The sequence below is a fragment of the Bombina bombina genome, chromosome 3 (genome assembly GCF_027579735.1).
Source record: "Bombina bombina isolate aBomBom1 chromosome 3, aBomBom1.pri, whole genome shotgun sequence".
NCBI lineage: Eukaryota > Metazoa > Chordata > Amphibia > Anura > Bombinatoridae > Bombina > Bombina bombina.
This window is the reverse complement of record NC_069501.1, coordinates 235,662,688-235,684,494: the sequence shown is the minus strand read 5'-3', so window position 1 is coordinate 235,684,494 and position 21,807 is coordinate 235,662,688. Positions and strand designations below refer to the sequence as shown.

Genomic DNA, 21,807 nt, shown 5'->3' with positions numbered 1-21,807 from the left:
TTATCTTCTAATTCTCTTATCTGAGATAACTATGCTTTTGAAATATTCCAGCTCTTATTTCTATTGGATTTTTCCACATCTAATTTTTGTATGTCGGTGGTTATTAATTTTTCAAATATTTCTAATGCACCCCCTTTAATATGTTTTGGATAGAACTTAGATTTTTGTCTCAGGTTTGAATGTACAAAACCCTTTTCATCATTTGTTTTAATATTGAGAACTACTCTCTCACAAGGTTTCTTTAAAAAACATTTTTTGACAGTGAGATTTTTCATGAACTTATGTGCATCAACATATGCATTAAACTTATTTATTTTCTGAGGGGGCAAATGATAGTCCCTTGTCTAACACTTCTATTTGTTTTTCTGTTAGTTTGATGTCACTTAGATTAAAAATACTACTTTTTTTATTTAGAACCGTTGGTTTTTTTGGGTTTCTGTATCCCCTGTCCTCTCCTTCCTCATCTCTTGAGGCCCATCTTTTTCTTGGGTTTCTCTGTGGGAGCGGTAAACTTCGGTCTCCTGTCTTTTGGTCTAACTCTAAAAAATTATGATTATGGAAGTGTTCTCCTGTATTACTTGTACTTGGACATAATTCATGCTTCTTTATAGGTTCTTCCTGTCTATTACAATATGGTTTATTTTCTTTATTTTCAAATGGTTGGAACCTATTTCTCATAGGTATCCTATAAGGTGAATAAACTTGTCTATTTCCCTTACTGTTAGCTCCATGGGCATACTGAGTGTTCTTATTTATATTTGGAGTTCTGTTTCCTACACCTGCCTGTCTGGGCCATTCTTTTTCATTTCTTAATCTCCAATCACCCTTGTCTTTATAATGATATGGCTTAGAGTTATGATATTCATCATTGAAAGATCCCCTATCTCCAGATCTATTGAATCCTTCTCTATTTTGGTTTTCATTAATATGATTATTATAATTATGTCTATATGCATTATACCACCTCCCATTTTGATAATGGGGTTTAACCATTTGATTATAGTTATTACTATTTTGAATATATGTTTGTGATTGATTGGCCTTGTCTTCCTGAATTTTATTGTATCTCCAAAGTGTGCGTTATACATAACTCTTTGTTGGGACTGTTGGTGAAAGACTCATAATCTTCTCTATCTCTCTTTGATTTTTTTAACTTTATTTTTGATTATTGCAACTTTATTATTTTTTAACTCTAATTTCATAATTTTTTATTTTTCTTTAAATTCATCCCCCTTCTTTATATGGGTGTAATTTAACCTCTAAGTCATACATTTTTTGGGTGATCTCTTTTAATAATTCTTGTCTATATTTTTTTTAAATAAGAGACATTCATTTTATTGATGCCTCTTCTAAAATCTCCCTCCATATAATCATAAAAATTTCATCATCATGTTTAAAGGCACACTCCTTTTTAAGCCTCAAACCTCTAGGTACTGTTTTTTCTTTTATACAGATGTCAAAGAAAGAACATTCTATTTTAAATATCATTTCTAATCTAAGGTATTTTTCCAGTTCTGCTAAGAGATCAGACATGGTTTCTACATTTATATCTATATTACCATTTTTTACTCTTTCTTGTATATTCTCCAAAATATCTTTATAAAAATTATCTCTCAAGATAGATAATTCTTAAACTATTTCCTTTCTGAGGCCTTTTGGGGCAACCTCTGTATTTTGATTGCTTGCATGGTTTGTTGGTATATACCAGGTTACAAAATTATTTATTAATATTTTAGCAGTTGCCAAAAAATAAAATGTATATACGTAACTATATTTATTAAAATTAATACTTATTCCTTAATTCTAGACTAGTTATCCTTATAGACACTTTGAATTATATTTATGTAGAAACTAGATTATGAATCAATTATGCATGCTTATTCCGTTACATTATTCTATACAACAGATCATAAAAATATATCTTTAAAATTAACCTTACTCACAATGAATCACATTAAAATACCCCAAATGAGGATACCAGAACAGTCTATAATTATCCAGCTTAGTTCACTCCAATATCAGAATATGGACTATTAGCTTAACAATGCTTAATTAATAACTACCAGAGATTTAACCACAATAACCAATTTATGTACAGTTCTGAAAGAGTTCACAATAATAACTGACTTATACATCTGGAGTGCAAAATCCTGTCTAGCAAATTAATTGCTTAGCACTAAATATGACTGGTTCTAATTTACACAGGACTATGGATATAAACTTAAAACACCACATATGTATACTTTAAAGGTATATAAAAACATATGGTATAATTTACAGCACCAATTACATATGCAATTATTAGATGTCTGAAAAATATAAGAATAGGTTATTTTGAAACAAATTGGTTAAAAAATTGGCGATATAGCTACTTATTAAATTTAGCTTATTCTAATACTTATCTAATATGTCACTGCTAGGCATTTTCTCTCAGATACAGAAATACACATTTATACAACTTATTTGGACAGTCTGAGGCACATATTAAATATTTGAAAACTATATAGATAATTTGTTTAAATTTTAAATACTCCAGATTCTTATGCTTTCAAAAAGACATATATTTTAAAAGACTTCCTTAGTACACATTCTGCTATTAAGATCTAAGTTGCCATAAGGTCTGGAAAGGATGTTTATGTAGCTCAGTATGTACCAATTTGCACAGAAGTGTGAATGGTAATTTTTTTTTCTGTAAACCGTTTTTTCCCCGCATACACATAGGCTTCAAAAGGATTAGCTCTAGACCGAGCGACTGTATTTCCTGCATGGGGTCATCATCTATCTGGATTTTTATTAGGGCAATTATTTAAGTCATAGATTTTATCTGAGCAAATGTATTGAACAAAGGGGTAATTTAGTAGTATTAGTGAGTGAGGAGAGGGGTTTGGAGTGAATTCTGATGTGTAATCAGCCAGGCATCCAATTTCTGACCCCAGATCTGCACCACACAGGATGTATCCAGCAATAGTATGAAGCATGCTCAAACCCAATATCTGATAGATTGCATATTTATTTTATCTTATTATATAGATAATACATATATATATGTATTATCTACTGACATTCACAGATACCCTGACATTATTCCCCCTTCCAATTTCAATATATGTAGGACACATGTATTTGAATTGGCTTAAAGTCAGTGGTACTTGGTGAGTGTATTGACAGTATGCATCATCGACAGTCTTATTATGAAGAGAGTCCATTATTTTTAAGCCCTCATGCTCGCTAGCTAGGCATCTTTAAACTGCAATATTTCTTTAGTGCATTTGGGGATATGACACTTCATTCTCCCTCTATGATTTGTAGTTGGCATCTAGGATGGTACGCTCTTAACTGGTTAATATGGACATATTTATCCATAAAGGTATCATTTTTAGGTATCCTAATTTTATAGGCAACTGGAGATATTTTGTCAGTAATGACAAAAGGACCCTTCCATGATGAAAGAAATTTCTTCTCCTTAACCTGATCTCTTTCAAAGTTATAAAGATAAACTTTATCATTTATTTCATATTCCTTTTTGGAAGTTTTAAGATCATAATAGGTTTTAGCGGCAGTTGCAGCCTTCTCTATGTTACTTTGAGCAAATGCAAAGGCATATTGCAGGTGCTTCCTTAGGTTCTCCACATATTGATGTGTATTAGCTGCATTTATCAAGTTCTGGTCTGATGTACCGTACAGTAGATGCTGAGGTAGAACCATTCTTCTACCAGTCATCAATTCAAAAGGTCACATCTTAGTAGCACTATTTGGAGTTGCTCTTAATGCCATTAGGACTAGAGGTCATTTTACATCCCAGTCTTTACCTGTTTCACTCAAAAACTTTTTGAGGATTTTCACAATGGACTGGTTGTAACGCTCTACACCACCACTAGAGGCAGCTCTATATGCAATATGGAGCTTTCTTTTAACCCATAGTATTTTCCACATCTTGGTCATCACTTCCCTAGTGAAATGGGTCCCCCGATCAGATGTGATTCACTGGGGTAAACCAAATATGAAAAAAACGTGGTTGATGAGCAATGCTGCGCATGTTTCAGCACTATTGTTAGCTGCACTGATGCACTCTACCCATTTAGTGAATAGGCATGTGACTGTCAACATGTATCTGTTACCTCTAGATGACCTAGTTACTGGACCAATAAAATCAATTTGGATATCTGACCATAAAATTACCATCCCCCTTTTCTGCAATGACGCTCTATGCATTGGCGCAGTGGGTTGGAATTGTGGACAGATTAAACAACCTCGACAGTAGGTTTGAACATCCTTCAACATGCACGGCCAAAAGGTGTAGTCACGCAATATTTCATATGTTAATTTGGCACCATGATGGCCAGATGTAGGAGCATCATGGGCATGTTGAAGCATGAGACCTCTGAACTTTGTAGATACCACCCATTGTTGGATGCCAGTTTTGGAGGTTCTAATTAACAAACCATCCTGTAACTTGAATTGTGATTTGGATTTCATTAAGATTCTAAGATCTTCCTTACCAATACCGTCCTCTTTTGAGATGGGGTGGTTTTCAGGATCTTCTATGTGTTATAGAAGATACCTATAATAGGGTGTTCTTTTTGACTAGTGATCATGTCCTCACTAGGAGAATCCTGACTCTATTGCACCAGGTTAGGCTCACTTTGTTGTTTAGCCTGGTTTCTGGTAATGGCTTCTACCTGAATTGCACCCATTAAGTAGTCAATATAAAGGAGTTCTCCAGTTATGGCTCCTTGTTTGGCTAATGAATCCGCAAGATCATTGCCTTCCTTATCAGGACCTAGAATCCTGGAATGACCCTTAGTCTTTTTCCAGTGTATCGTTAACCCATTGGATACCACTAGATTATCAATTTCGCAGAACAACTTGCCATGTTTGACTTGTTTGTTGTTAGTTTTCTGCATGCCATTTCTTTTCCAAGTTGGCAGGTATTCAACAAAACTGTCATGCACATAATTTGAGTCAGTAATGATCACAAATTTGTGAATATCTTGTTCAATAACCATTTCAATGGTTTTTAGAACAGCAGTGAGCTCTGCAATTTTATTGGATCTTGGTCTAATGTGGAAACCTACAGAAATATTTGGGAATCCATTCGCCCAAGTTATACCAATGCCAGCGACTAATCTGCACTCATTATCAATAGTGGCATGGTAAGAACATCCATCAACATATACCCAAGGAAATGTTTGACAATGGTCCTCATTGTATATTTTATATGGCGAAAACAATTGTTCCTCCAGGAAATTATCTTCTAATAACTCTTCCCCATGATCCTTAGCAGTACAGTCATGGAGCTCAGCAAGCCCCTGTGCAACTGGATTCTTTTTATTTTGTTTGTAGTGAATTTCTAAAGGCCAGCCTTGTAAGGAAAGAGTCCAAGCTGTTATGCGGCTATTGGACAAGTTCCCATCTTCTCACGTTGCAGATATAGCAAAGGCTGGGGGGGCCGTTTCTACAATAATTTTCTCATCCTGTATATAGCTGTGGAAATTTTGTAGAGCCCATACAGTAGATAAGAGGGCTTTTTCACAATCACTAAATTTTATTTCTACTGGGGATAAAGTTTTGCTCCCATAAGCAATTACTTTGCTTAAATTATAATGCTTTTGGTATAAAACAGCACTCATGCTTATATCTGTGTAACTTGTCTCTAAGTAGAAAGGTTTACCCCCTTCAGGGTACGCTAAGCAAGGTGCTTGAGTGAGTTTTCTCTTCAGCTCTCTGATGGCTGTCTCTTGAGTCTCACTCCAGTGCCATTTCACATCCTTCTTTAGAAGAAGTAGCAGTGGTTTAGCAAATTCTGCATAATCATTAATAAATTTGCCAGAATAGTTTGCCATACCTAGGAATGATCTCAATTCCTTTAAGTTAGTTGGGTTCTTAGAATTTATTATAGCTTCTACCTTTTTCTTCTGAGGATTTAACCCTTCAGAAGTAACTTCATGTCCTAAGAAGTTTACACAAGTGCGCACCATTGAGCATTTTGTAGGGATAATTTAACACCTGCCCTTTTAAGTTGGCTGAGGACGTGTTTAAGTTCTGTGATGTGTTTTTCAAAGTCTTTGCTTTTGATCAAAACATCATCCACATAAGATAAGGTCCCCCTTTCCAGTGCATCAGTCATAGCCTTATGCATGAATACAGCAAATTCATGTCCTGAATTTATGTATCCAAATGGGAGTCTTTGGAATGCATACTGGACCTTTTGGAACGAGAATGCAAGCTTATACTGGTCCTCCTCATGTACCTTTATGTTCCAATATCCCTGTGCACAATCAATAGCAGTGAATATTTTGGATCCCTGCATCTGTGCTAGGCACTGGTCAATGTATGGCACAAGCCAGCCAGACATGTACACTCGATTGTTTAGCTGTCTTAAGTCAGCACACAAACGCCATTGTCCATTGGGCTTAAGAAGAGCTATGCACCTGTCTGATGATACCTCTTTCTTCCAAGTTCCTTATGATTTTTGCAAGAGAATCATGAGACTAAAGGAAGTCATTTTCTATTAACAAATACAGGTGCTGCATTAGGATCTGTTTGGATTCTTGCAATGTGCAAGTCTGTAGTCCCACAGTTATAAGAATCCCTAGCAAAAATATTCTTGTACTCCATCAGGAGTTCTCGTAGCTGTCGGCATTCATCATCACTGGAACAGCCATTAGCTAAGGAAATTTGCTCTTTGACTATTTGCTGACATCCTGGAAAGATTTCAGGCTGTCCTATCTCATAGGCTTCTTCCAACCTAGAGATGACATCCCCTTGATTATAATTGACATTGCCTCCATGATTCTGGGTTTTGGGGTATTCTTGCTCTTTGATCGGCTGATCAAATACTAGGGAGGCTTCTTCAATTTTACAGACGACTTCCTCTGAGCTGAAGGGATAAATAGACTGAATTGTAAATAGTCCCTCTGGCATAGATGCAAAGGATTGTTCTATTAATTGTTCTTCAGTTAAGTATCCTTCAGGTATTAGCCCAATTACATTATTCTGGAATCCAAAAGTATAGTAACTGGATTATAGAGCATATCCTATGGTAGTTCCCTTGGACAAGGTGATATCCTGTGGGGTCATGTTATGTACAATAACATGTATTGGAATAGTTCCAATATTTACCATATGAGTATGGGTCATTGTTATACCCAGATTTTGCATTCTATGGGAGAGGCAAATTAGTGTCTCAGAAGTTTTTAATTTCTGACCTCTTTTTACCTGTAAGGATAAGAGGAATTTATCAGCCCCAGCAGGGATTACAACATCGTTAGACACCTGCATATTCACAGCATATGGCATTTGCTGGTTTGATTTCAGGGCTGCATTTTCATCCTGAAATACTTCAGGGTCCCCCTTTAACCTGCTCCAGAGGCAAAGGTTAATCAAATCTATTTGTATGGCATAGCTATGTAAGAGATCATTGCCAATGTATATTTGATTTTGGGGATCATTTAAAACTAAAAACAGGTGCTTCGCTGATTTATTACCTATGGGGTATAGATAATAAACATTTAGCTGTGATGTTATAACTTTCAGATTTGTCATCCAAGTAATAGACCAAGAGATCTTGGGGAGAAAGATATTTAATCACTTTCGGTTCAGCGATCTGCACTAATAAGCCTTTGCTTATGTAGCTAGCTTCCTGTTTTAATTTCAATTTGGCATACTTGGTTTATCCAAGGTCATGCACTTGCATAGGGATAAATAGATTATCTTTAATTTTCTCAATTTCTGAGAGGAATTGAGTGATCTCCCACTTTAGGGGATTTAGGGTCCCCCTTGTGGAGAGATATGGTTAATAAATTGCCATCTAAGGAAATATTGGCTATCTTTCCAGGCGAAATTTTTAAAATATTACCATCAGAGTCACTTAGGATAGTGATTTCAGGTACAGAGTTATTCCTGAAATTAATCTCCACAGCATCTGGCTTCTCTTCCACCCCGTGACAGTTATGTCTGGTGCAAGATATGCCGGACCGCTCATAATTAATAGGTATTTTTACTTGTGACCAAATTACATTATTTATGCAATCAATTATGGTGCTTAATCGCTTCAGGAGATCACTATTAATTATTAAACGATCAGTTGGCAGATCCACTATAATGATGGGGTGTCTTATCACCCTGTTCCCCAGTTTTAGCTTTAACCATGCAGTACTGTAGACTTTGAAAGAGTCACCCCCAACACCTATTAGTGAACCATCAAATCCCTTTAGTTTGGGTTTGTGGGGGATAAAATAGTTGCCTGAGATCCAGTATCAATTAATCCCATGATAGGGTTTGGACCTTTAATCATGATTAAAGGTCCAAATTTCCTCCATCCAATTACAGGGAAGGCATTTAAAATTAAAGGATATCATACATGCAAGTCAACCTTTGTAATTTATTTAATTAAATGTCCATGTGGGCGGAGTTACATTGGCAAAACAACTAGGATTATTAAGGACAGGATAATAGAGCATAAAAGTAATATTCGAACTAAAAATATTAAAGCCCCTGTAGCCCACCATTTTATTGAGAAGGGACACTCAATAGGACAGCTGAGGTTCCAAATAATTGAAAAAGTATTAATTCCACGTAGGTTAGGAGATAGGGAGCTCCTATTGAAACAACGAGAATGTTTCTGGATTTGGAAACTAGATACAATGGAGCCTAAAGGGTTAAATAGAGATTTGGATATGTCTGTGTTCTTATAAATTGCCTTCTGTATAAATCTGTATTTTGTATTTTGATCATTTTTTAGGATTCTATGACTGATTGTATATATTAAGTGAAAAATGTTAACCTAAGTTTGAAGAAACTTGTATTGTGGTAAATTTAGGGTTAATATAAATTTGAACCTTTAGCGCCACCTAGTGGTGGATAGGTATAAATAGAATCAAAGTTAGTATGCACTTTAGCATGACTAAGGTAGTAATACCGAAACGTTGCTGCATTTGTTGTTGTGTTAAACAATAAACACTATTTGGTTTGCTGCTACTCTGTTTGGATTTTCTATTGATTGTTCAGAGCCTGGAGTGGAACTCTGGAGTGGCGTGCAATGGGTTGCTGTGTGCTGGATTAAGGACTTTGTATTTTGGATATTCACAGATACCCTGACAGGTTAATCTTCTGCGCTGGTCAATAACTTGTTATTATTTCTGATACATTTTAATTTACTGGCAGTAGAAAGAGACATTAACTTTTTTTAGATTTTTATTAGTCTTGCCTCACCATCTCATTTTTTTTGCTTAGATATCAAAGCCATTGATGTATCAGACACACTACAGGTTTGATACTTAGCAATATTAAACATCTAAACATGTTCATCAGTCTGGCATAAAATTATTTGGCCCTTGTTGGTATTAACTGTGTTTGCTGTTGCTGAAGATGGACAGCGTAGCACTTGTTATACAAACCTACCTGCATGACCACTATTGTAAACTAGGTTATGTCCTCATGTTTCTGTAATACAGCATTGTCATAATTATGTCTTGTTCACAGGTGTTTAATGAAATTGGAGCTACACAAAGTCTAAAGAGAATAGTTTGTTACTCAAAAGATGGCTCAGTCTCTACTCTGGCCAAGAAGGCCCTGCAGTTAATGGGAGAAGATGTCCCACGTCGCATTGCTCGTTCTGTTCCAAACTGGAAACCACTAGAGGTGCAGAACTGGCTGCAGCAGATTGGCTTTAATAAATACTCTGATACATTTATGGTATGCTGTCAATTTATATGTATATTATTTTTATTTTTAATATCTTTGTATATATATTTTTTAATTATTCTGTCTTATTTGCATCAATCAAACAGGAGCAGCAAATTGATGGTGATCTACTGCTCAGACTGACTGAGGTGGAATTAAGAGATGACTTGGGAATAACCTCTAGTATCTCCAGAAAGAGGTGAGAACATTGATATGTATATCCCTGGCATCCATAAACCAAAACCTACCACCTACCTGCATTTAAATTCTTAGGAAAATATACACACACTGTAATAAAAAGGTCATAGAAATTATATTTTTATATATATATATATATATATATATATATATATATATACAGTATATATATATATATATATATATTTACAAGGTGTTCCAATGTTGACTGGTCCTTACAATACAATACTTTGCCTTTATTGGCTGAATCATTCCTGTTTTTTCTTTATAATATAATGAGACTCCCTGACTTTATATACAACTCCAATACACTGTCATGAGAACACCTGAGCATGGGTGGGGTGCTTTAACCAATGGGCAGTCTCCCTTTTTTTAATACAAATCCACAAAATGTGGTTTAGCACACCTTACAAAAATAGTTTAAATACATCTTTGGAAATGCAGCCAATGAGGCCAAATAGTTACATAAAACAGGGGGTATTGGCGCACATCCACTTGCAATTAAATATGTAAAGCATTTATTGTAGATTACAAGTGGAGTGCAATCAATAGTGCAGGGTGTTATCTATTGCACAACCTTTCACAAATATTAATGCACAATATGGTATTACAAGTGGATGTCCTATAGTTTTAATGGACAGCGCAGGGAGCAATATTAGCGTGCTCATTGTGCTCGTATCACTATTAGCATGAGTGCAATTCAAATACCACTGTAAAATTTAGTGATGTTTAAGACATTAAATAAATATTATTAATATGTAATTGTTTATCTTTAAATAAATGAAGGCAATTTCTATAAAAATAATATCAATTGCTGTGCTGTTTAGTAGAGTTATGAAGTAAAACACAAAAAAATATTGAAATGTAAAACATTCTACTATCTAAAATGCTCACAGAAAGCAATTTGTACAATTTCGTTTATAGCCATATAATTATTGTGTAGAGAATTAGCAAATCTAGGCAAGTACCGCTGTTTGCTTGCCTAGATTTGCTAATTTTCTATACATAATTCTAAGGGGTTGATTTATTAATATGCGGGCATACGCTGTCAGCATTAATCATTACACAAGCTAATGCTATTCGCAGCCGCTAACAGGGGGTGTCAATCATCCCAATCGTATCCGATCAGGATGATTGCTGTCCATCACCTCAGAGGTAGCGGACTAGTTAAGGAGCAGCGGTCTTAACTTAGGTTTCCGGCGAGCATGAAGGATCGCGCGGAAACAGCAGCATATGTTGCTTCTTAAACTTCGACCCCTATGACTCTTAGTTTTATTGAAATTTTAATCTCATGCTTTTATCTCCACCATGACTCAGATGAGTATTTATTTAGTTTACCAAATATATATATCAAAATTAATATTAAAGTTAAATTAATAGTGCTCCTATTGTGCTCATATTACAAGTTGAAAGTAAAAAACAATATGGATATACAGTATGTTATATATATAAATGTAAAAAATAAAAGTAGCATTTTCTTCAGAATTAAAGGGACATAATACTCATATGCTAAATCACTTGAAACTGATGCAGTATAACTATAAAAAGCTGACAGGAAAATATCACCTGAGCATCTCTATGTAAAAAAGGAAGATATTTTACCTCACAATTTCCTCAGCTCAGCAGAGTAAGTTCTGTGTAAAAAGTTATACTTCACCTGCTCCCAGCTGTAGGTAAAAAAAAAAAAAAAATGAAGAAATGAACAACAGCCAATCAGCATCAGCAGTGCTGAGGTCATGAACTCTTACTGTGATCTCATGAGATTTGACTTAACTCTCATGAGATTTCATAGTAAACTTCCTTTACCTGATTGGTGAAATAATATGAGAGTTCACGAGGCTCATCCTTTCAGCTGTCCCAGGACAGACACACTAAAATGCTGCTTAGAAATCCTTTACAATGGGAGGTGGCTACTGAGGAACTTTTGAGGTAAAATATCTTTCTTTTTTACATAGAGATGTTCAGGAGATATTTTCTAGTCAGCTTTTTACAGCTATGCTGCATCACTTTCAAGTGTTTAAACATTTGGGTATTATGGCCCTTTAAGAAAAATGCTATTTTAAGTAATCCTTTATTTTAATATGCTTTACATGTGTTTAGTTATACTTTTATTCTAGCCCTAAAACTATACTTAATTTGTCAAGTTTAGCTATTTTTTTTTATTTTAGAGCTGTTATGTGTTGCGCTTGTAATATGAACAATGTTTAGCGTGGCTGCGCACACTAGTCATATACAGAAATTAACTAATATTAGAGCAGTTTTATTTAGTGCCTGTGAACATTACTTTTTTAATTATTTTATGTGCTAAATTGAATGGTTAAATTCTCCTGATATATACACTTTGCAGATTTACACGGGATCTAGTAGAGTTGAAGACATTTGCCAACTACTCAAACTGTGACCGCAGCAATCTGGCAGACTGGCTGGGCAGTGTGGAACCAAGATTTAGGCAATACACTTATAACCTGGTGACCTGTGGCATTGATCGCAACTTCTTGCATCATGTGACTGAGCAGCAATTAGAAGAGGATTGTCACATTTCTACAGGGTTCCATCGTGTCCGCATCCTGTCCGCAGCAAGAGGTAACATATGTACCAAAACACTGTAATATGTATGGGCATAACCTGAAACAAAACTGTGCTTGTCTGGTAGGGACAGTGATATGTGTATCCTTTATTTGGTAGCATTTTATGGTCTTGGGTAGGAGTAACGGATAGGGTTAGATCTAAGGTTAGGGCTATGATGTACTGATTTTTTTTAGTCCCAAGCTCCACACCATGGGGTAGATTTACCATTGTGTGGACGGACATGATCTGCTGTATCGATCATGTCTGCCGCAAATGGATAAATGCTGACAGCGTACGCTGTCGGCATTTATCATTGCACCAGGAGTTCTTGTGAACTGCTTGTGCAATGCCACGGCCGATAGCAGGGGGTGTCAATCAACCCGATCGTATGTGATCGGGCTGATTGCTGTACGCCACTGTACAAGTTAAGGAGCAGCAGTCTTAAAACCACTTCTTCTTAACTCCTGTTTCCAGTGAGCCTGAAGGCTCGTGCGGAAACAGAGGCATTGGGGCAGATACAGAGCTTCTTAAATGGGCCCCCATGTGATCAGAAATAGCAATACAACAATAATCACCTGACCCCCTTGCCATTAATGAATTTTTCTATGAGTGCTTGTTACAGAACCCCTATTTCCCACTCTGATTGAATTACTGGGATTTCAAAGCCCTCATTTAAAAAGGGGATGCCATCTGAGCATTTATATGTCCCTCTAGTCTAGTTTGCTCCAACTAAGCCCTATCAATCAATCAATCAATCATAAAACATGTGTGTATATGTTGTAATGTTTTTTTTATACTATCATATTTAATTGTCTAATGACTCTCTCTGTTTGCTATAGAGATGCTGCACTCACCTCTGCCATGCAGTGCAGGGAAATCCAGTGCTGAGGGCCCTGATGTGTTTATCAGCTACAGAAGAAGCACTGGATCACAACTTGCCAGGTGTGTAATGGGCCCCAGTGAAACCAAGGGATATGTTTGTTTGTTTTTCCAACCTGCCCTTCACATAGATTAATTTGGTGCAATAAGCCATTTTCTAATTTGGTATCATCTGAGTTCATTAAAAAATAGGTTTTCAAACAGGTTTTTAATAACTTCACACTAGAGTAGAGCTCAACCAGGAATGAACAATGATTCGGTAGCTTGTTCTATAGCAAGACACCATCTAGAAACAGCCTTTTTTAGCCCAATTTTGCCTTTCACAGAGGAGAACTTTCCTGAAGTATATCAGCCTGATCCAGCAAACTGGGATGGTACAGCCCAAAATACCAGGCAATCCAACTCTGAACAAGGAACATGGCAATCTCAGACAACCATGTTCAGCCTACTGTAGGCCTTATCAGTGAGGTTCAAGCATAGCAAAAAGGAGGCTACTCCTAGGGTGGTAACCAGTTATTTATTCATATCAGTCCTCAATTCTCATGATCTTTCTTGCTTCTTTGTGAGAGATTTACCTCAAAACATTAAAAGATGTGAAGTAGTAGTAGTATTTTGTATGTATTTATCAGTTAGTTTTCCAACTAAAGTTACCAACAAACCACTTTATATAGTGTGATATCCATGCTATCCCTGGTAATGCTGTATAGATGAACATCTTCTTTTCTTCATACTCAGAACTGAAGAAAACAAAACAAAGACAAAAAATCCCCCCAATGGATTCTGCATTCTATAGTATTCAGAAGAGAGTGAAGGATCGTGAGACTTGAGAACTTAGGATGTTAAAGGAAAACATGGCTAGTCTAAGGGAATATAGAATGTAGCAAATGAATCAGGGTAGCCACAGCCCATATATGAAAATGATAAAACCAAAAATTAAATGCATTAGAAGGAAACAGTTAAATAACCATTAAAAGGGTTGAGTCAGAGGAATAGCTTTTAAAGAAATAATGATAACCCTTGACTTGACTCCTAAATAGTAGTATAGCCACAAAATACAGTAGGTGTCAGTTTCAAAGAAAATCTTGCTTGAGGGAACTTATGATGAGCTTCATAAGGATTGGGTAAGGTGATTTATTTAATACTTAGCTTTACTTCATATTCAAATATTTCTGCAGCCTCCTGAAGGTACATCTGTATCTCCATGGCTTCAGTGCTTTTATCGATGTGGAGAAGTTAGAGGCAGGAAAGTTTGAAGATAAATTGATTCAGAGCGTGATCAGCGCCAGGAACTTTGTCTTGGTTCTTTCTGCTGGATCTTTAGACAAGTGTATGGGTGACAACGAATGCAAGGATTGGGTGCACAAGGTAAGAAAGTATATGGTTTAGTGTTACAATCCTTTGTCTGCCATGGAGAGAGGGAATACATTGCATGCAATGTGTTGGAGCCATCTTTAGAAGCCAATGGCTTTAGAGCATGTCTGACACTAGAAATATAACCTAACACACATAACAGCTGTAAAATAACAATACAAATTTGGCCAAATAATGCTAAGTTTTTTTTATCTACTTTGTAGGTGCTTAGAATTTATTAGTTAGGCCTTTTTTAAAAAAAACACTGATAATTTAAGACACAAACATTAAAGGCACATGAACCTTGCAATTTTTCTTTCATGGTTCAGATAGAGCATACAATTTTAAACAACCTAGGTAGGCTCAGAAGCAGCAATGCACTATTGGGAACTAGCTGCTGATTGGTGGCTGCACATATATGCCTTTTGTCATTGGCTCACCTGATGTGTTCAGCTAACTCCCAGTAGTGCTCACAGTCCTCACGTGCGATCCAACAAGCCTGGTTTTCATTATAGCTGAACTAGTGCACAGGTGAAGTAATCAGCTGATCAGACACCATGGTTACTAACCTGCTCTCACCCATCAGTTGATCATTTCACTGTGCGCTAGTTCAGCTTTAATGAAAACCAGGCCTGTTGGGGGTACGTGAGAACTGCGTTTGGGAAATACTGCTCTATCTGAATCACAAAAGTAACATTTTGGGTTCATGTCCCATTAATTAATCAAAACATTTGCCTCATTTAGGAGTTTGCTTTTTCAAAATCAATCCCCTTATTACATCCCCTCCCAGTGCTGGGTTAGATGTCAACCACAGCCGCACACAAAGTACTGTGCATTTCTCTTGGTGGTTGTTCCATTTTTCAGTCTACTAAGTCTTAATTTGTCGACATATAAAAGAAGCCATATTTTTCCCTATAGGAGATTGCCACAGCACTAAGCTGCAGTAAAAACATTGTTCCAGTTACGGATTCTTTCGATTGGCCTGATCCCTTGAGCCTTCCAGACGATATGAGAGCAGTGCTAAAGTTTAATGGTATAAAGTGAGTATATTTATATACACTTACATATTACCAGCAATAGTAATCCACAATGCAAGGTTCTTCACAGGATATGTCCGTATGCCACTGAAAAACAGTAATAACTTTTAGTAGAAGCATTTTTGCTAATGGAAGTACATTGCAAAAATGCTTATCATTTAAACTGAAATGCACCCAGGCACATTTACATTTTGACCTTTCTATCCCTTTAAAAGATGTTTACTGTCCCTTTAAACTTTTTATAGCTGATATGGAACTATTTTAGTTATTTACCTTGGATCCATGAGCCTTTTCATCTTCAGATTTCTAACCCAATGCCTCTTTAGTCAATTTCCTTACTTCTTATATCTGCCTTGTGTGTCTTCCAGTCTGTTCTGATTGTTAGTATCCTTTCTTACAGTCAGTCTCTGTTTAGATTGGTAGCATTTTTATTCTTAGTATCCTTGTCCATCCAAAGTACTATTTATTCTTGTAGTTAGTGTCAATTCCGATTTATAGATTCATCTTTTATTTTTCCCCGCTAGCAGGGGGTGTCAATCATCCCGATCATATCTGATCGGGATGATTGCTGTCCGCCGCCTCAGAGGTGGCGGAAGAGTTAAGGAGCAGCGGTCTTAAAAGGGCGCTGCTTCTTAACTCCTGTTTCCGGTGAGCCTGAAGGCTCTCGCAGAAACAGATACATTCGGCCCCATTGACAGGTTGATAAATCAACCCCTTGTTAGTATATACCCTGGTGTTCAGTGCCTCATAACAGCCAATGTCACTGTTATTATTTATTTGATTGTTCATGAACATTAATTTAAAAAATAAAATGTGGATTTGTTATTAAAATATTTTGAGGGACAGCAGAATCCTTTTCTCAGCTATACAAACAAATAATGCCGTTGGTATCTAAATGTTTTGTTTCCCTTTCTATTACAAGGTGGTCCCATGAATACCAAGATGCCACTGTTGAAAAGATTATCCGCTTCTTACAAGGCCGCTCCTCAAGAGATTCTTCAGCTGGATCGGAGAACAGCCTTGATGGGACATCCCCCTTAGGTCAAGGCTAAAACAAGATCCTTGAAGTGACCTAGAGAAAATAATCCCTGCAGGAACTTCTAATTCACTTTCTATTTCTTGTGCAAACCCTTAAAGTTCCTTCTCCCCCAGACAACTCAGGCACTTTGCTTTTCTTTGCCTTTCCTTTATTACTCTGGTAGATAACTTCAGTTCTTACCAGAAAGGAAAGTTCAGCCTTTTTGATCAACAGTAGGAATAAGATCTCAAAATCCAGCGATTAACATAAAATATTCAGTAAATGTAAATGGCAAGAATGGAATCCAGAACCTACTTGAACCACACAGTACAAATGTTTACAATTTTTTTTTTCAAATCTGATCTGCATTGCAAGACTTCTGCAATATTTGTTTTGTTTTTATTGGCTTACTACTAGTTATGACATAATATGCTGTACGTCTGTTGTAAGCCATAACTCTCAAATTGTGCATATAGTATCTGGGTAGTATTAAAGAGCTGTGGAAATGTTGCTTGTGTAGTAGCCGACACAGACAGTCCAAAGTGGACACCATATACCATAGTGTATCATTGACAGCTGCTACCCAGATGCACCCAACTATTCTATAAAAGCTGTCTGACTGCAGGTATGTAATACGCAATTGTGGAATGAATCTTTACGGTTGCTAGAGGAGCTGTGCCGGATGAAGCCTGCAATCCACTGCCTTTGCTTATGAACAGTTCTTAACTTTAATTAAATGCTCAATGACTTGTTCTCCAGTACATGGCAGTAAAGGATGTGTTTAGTGATTACTTAATGTCACCTTTACCTGAGGCATATCTGACATTCCTGAATGGAAACAGTAATCTATATAAATTCCACAAAATACAAATTTGTAGGAATGTTTTGGATTAGAAAAAATGAAAAATCTCCAAAAGCTATAAAAAAGATCCCCAAACAAACAAGCAAAGGCTTATTCAGCTAGTTGGAAACACCTAGATAAGCAAACTATATCTACCCTATATAAAACAAAAAAAACCTTTATGACACTGACAATAACACCAAACCAATACACAGCAATCTGGGTTTTGTAAGCTTATATTGGAAAGAACGGAAATAATGCTGCCAGGAACAAGATGGAGTCCTGATAAAATGATGAATGGACACTACAGTCTTCAAGTACTGACCCAGCCCAATCAATCCTGTAAATAAGGGGGCTGTGTTTAGTGCATTATATAAGAAATAGGCAGCATGTAAATATGTTGTGATGCATCCTCTTTAATATAATTGCTAAGACTCTAAACTATTCAGTAAACCCAGAAATGGGTCATTTATTGAAGGGAAGTTAAACAATACATGATAAAATCATGTGTCAAGTAAATATCTATTGCTCAGTATACAAACATATGCTAATACAATCAATTGTTGCATTAACTTATGGAAATTATCTCATTTTATGACATATTATCTACTTTATTGGAACCACAAGGAACTGCAAGATGTTGGAATACATGTCATGTTGGGATTTTACAAACAGACCTTTCCCAGTATCCAGTTTCTATGTATTCATACGGGAGTTGTATAATTTCACATTCTGTCAGGTTAAATCTTGTAATGATGCATGAGATATAATGCAGGGCTGCTGGCAGCGCTGCTTAGTACATATTACATAACAAAAGTTGTTTCCAGCGCCAGGCTTTCTTACTCCCCTGTGCTTGTTATCAGTATCTTAAGCTTATCACAGTTCTAAGTGAGGTATCAGAGCAAGCTTACCGTTTGCTGGGTAGCCAGTCAGACACCACTGTCTGAAGCTTGTTGGTATCTTGTTGCTGTGCCCTAAGCAAAACTGCACTGTCCCAAAACTAACAGTGTTTCAAGACAAATTGCAATAAATCAAGACTACTATGCTTCAATATCATGGTGGAGAAAGTTGTACAGCAGATTCATTATAGCAGCTCGATCAAACTCTCACCGCTGTTATTTAGTGACAAAACTATGACCAGCCGTGTGACCCTGGTTGCTATAAAATGGGTACACATTATGTAGGAACCAGTGTTAGAGCCCTTATCCCTATCCACCCCTGTACCAATAACCCACCACACATTAGCCCTAACTACACTGTCGCAATCCCCCGAGCTAGCTTGAATTCTAGCCATGCTGTCTATATCCCCATCACTTTAACCTTAACTGCTCTGTCTCAATATTCCAGCTCATTTTAACCCTAACAGTGCCATGATTCCCCAGCTCACTTTAATCCTAAATATACCCTCACAATCTTCCAGCTTATTTTAACCCTAAGGGGCCTATCTATCAAGCCATCAACTTTGTTGCATTCGACGGCACCAATATGCTCGCGTAACATCGCCTAACATCGCGGCCGTGGACCTGAATACGATCTCCATATTTATAAAAAAAATCCGGCAAAAAGCCGCACACCAAGTACGGGGGCGATGAGCAGCAGATTGTTGTTAACTGTCATAGATCTCGCTGCTATTCAACTTTTTACCAACTTTATTTATACCCTGTCACTAAATGCCACCACTATACTAAAATGTTTGACCCCTATCCTGCCGCTACTGGACCCCACCACAACTAAATAAAAGTATTAACCCCTATCCGGCCGGACCCCAACGCAACTAAATAATAGTATTATCCCCTATCCGGCCGCTCCCGGACCCCACTGCAACTAAATAAAAGTATTAACTTCTATCCCACCACTCCCGGACCCCACCGTAACTAAATAAATGTATTAACCCCTAAACCCCTGGCCTCCCACATCACTACCACTAACTAAACCTATTAACCCCTAAACCGCCAGCCCCCCACATCGTCATAAACTAAATTAAGCTATTAACCCCTAAACCTAACAACCCGCTAACTTTACATTAAAATTACAACATCCCTATCTTATTATAATAAATTAAAACTTACCTGTAGAATTAAATTAAACTATGTTAAACTATTAATGAACCTACCCTAACTATTATACTAAAATTACATTAAACTACCAAGTAAATTAACTATATTACATATTAAAAAAACCTAACCCTACTCAAATTATTTAAATCTACTATTAAAAATTATTAAATTACAAAAAAAACCCCCGCTAAATTACAAAAAATAAAAAACACAAAATTACAATAACAAATAAACCACAGTATAAAAAATAAAAACAAATTACACCTAATCTAATTGCCCTATGAAAATAAAAAAGCCCCCCCAAAATAAAAAAAACCCTAGCCTACAAACTACCAATGGCCCTTAAAAGGGCCTTTTGCGGGGCATTTCCCCAAAGAATCAGCTCTTTTACCTGTAAAGAAAAATACAAACAAATGCCCTTTTCAGGGCAATGGGGAGCTTAGGTTTTTTAGATATGATTTTATTTGGGGGGGTTGGTTGAGTGGGTGGGGGTTTTACTGTTGGGGGGTGTTTGTATTTTTCTTTACAGGTAAAAGAGCTGATTTCTTTGGGGCAATGCCCCGCAAAAGGCCCTTTTAAGTGCTATTGGTAGTTTATTGTAGGCTAGGGGTTTTTTTTATTTTGGGGAGGCTTTTTTATTTTGATAGGGCTATTAGATTAGGTGTAATTTCTTTTTTGATACTGTGGTTTGTTTGTCTTTTTGTTTGTCTTTTCGTAATTTAGTATTTTTTATTTTTTGTAACAGCGTTTATTTTTTTTTGTAGTTTAGTAATTTTTAATAGTAGATTTAAATAATTTGAGTAGAGTTAGTTTTTTTTTTAAATATGTAATATAGTTAATTTAATTGGTAGTTTAATGTAATTTTAGTATAATAGTTAGGGTAGGTTAATAAATAGTTTAATATAGTTTAATTTAATTCTACAGGTAAGTTTTAATTTATTATAAGATAGGGATGTTGTAATTTTAATGTAAAGTTAGCCGGTTGTTAGGTTTAGAGGTTAATAGCTTAATTTAGTTTATGGCGATGTGGGGGGCTGGGGGTTTAGGGGTTAATAGGTTTAGTTAGTGGTAGTGATGTGGGAGGCCAGGGGTTTAGGGGTTAATAGGTTTATTTAGTTGCGGTGGGGTCCGGGAGCGGCGGAATAGGGGTTAATACTTTTATTTAGTTGCGGCGGGGTCCGGGAGCAACGGAATAGGGGTTAATAACTTTATTTAGTTGCGGCGGGGTCCGGGAGCGGCGGAATAGGGGTTAATACATTTATTTTGTTGCGGTGGGGTCTGGGAGTGGCGGAATAGGGGTTAATACTTTTATTTCATTGTGGTGGGGTCCAGGATAGGGGTTAATAACATTATGTAGGTGGCGGCGGGGTCCGGGCGGCAGATTAGGGGTGTTTAGACTCAGGGCTTATGTTAGGGTGTTAGGTGTAAACATAACTGGTTTTCTACCATAGAAATCAATGGGATATCTGGAAGCATTGAACATAAACATTCGCTGCTTTCCGACTACCATTGACTCCTATGGCATCCACAGCCTTCAGGGTGGCGGATTCAAAACCAGGTACGCTGGGCCGGAATAGCCGCGAGCGTACCTGTTAACTATTTGATAACTTTTAAAAAGTGTCAAATAGTGCATTCGGAACATCTTTAATGACGTAAGCATCGATCTGTGTCGGATTGAGACCGGCGGATCGTATGTTACGTCACAGATTTCAACTTTTGCCAGTCTGTAGAGTTTGATAACTAGGTCGAATCAAGCGCGCCACAATTATGCTGCTGAATTCCAGCCTATTTGCGGTTGACGGCTTGATAAATAGGGGCCTATCTATGGTGTCTCAATCCACTCAACTGAAATTAAGCAGAAACCATACTGTTATTATCCCCAGGTGCATCCAAATAATGCCCTTCACCCAAAATTATCCCTAATCACTGACCCAATCCCCTAACTAACTGACACTGTCTACCAACCTGCTGTCTTAAGCACAATTCCTGCAATCAAAAACACCCCTCTTTATAAACTGCTCCCATCCCACATAACCCATCACCAACATCTCAAGTCAGATGGTTACGTGTAAGGCCTGACAGTATAACCAAGTATCAGTGTCTTAGTTTGATTGTGCAGAATCTATACCTATGTAACAATTTGCAAGAATTAAACATTCTAATCATTAATGTGTA

General features: G+C 36.7%; 1 protein-coding gene across 1 annotated transcript in view; it reads left to right on the top strand.

Annotated features, from left to right (window-relative positions):
• Positions 1–16,768, top strand: part of SARM1 (sterile alpha and TIR motif containing 1) — a 59,268-nt gene extending 42,500 nt beyond the window's left edge. Inside the window, exons 3-9 of the mRNA XM_053705230.1 lie at positions 9,484–9,696; positions 9,792–9,883; positions 12,230–12,465; positions 13,290–13,392; positions 14,505–14,694; positions 15,598–15,719; positions 16,639–16,768. Coding sequence (XP_053561205.1) covers positions 9,484–9,696; positions 9,792–9,883; positions 12,230–12,465; positions 13,290–13,392; positions 14,505–14,694; positions 15,598–15,719; positions 16,639–16,768 — 1,086 coding nt within the window. The remainder of the gene's footprint in view (positions 1–9,483; positions 9,697–9,791; positions 9,884–12,229; positions 12,466–13,289; positions 13,393–14,504; positions 14,695–15,597; positions 15,720–16,638) is intronic.
• Positions 16,769–21,807: the final 5,039 nt, after the last annotated feature.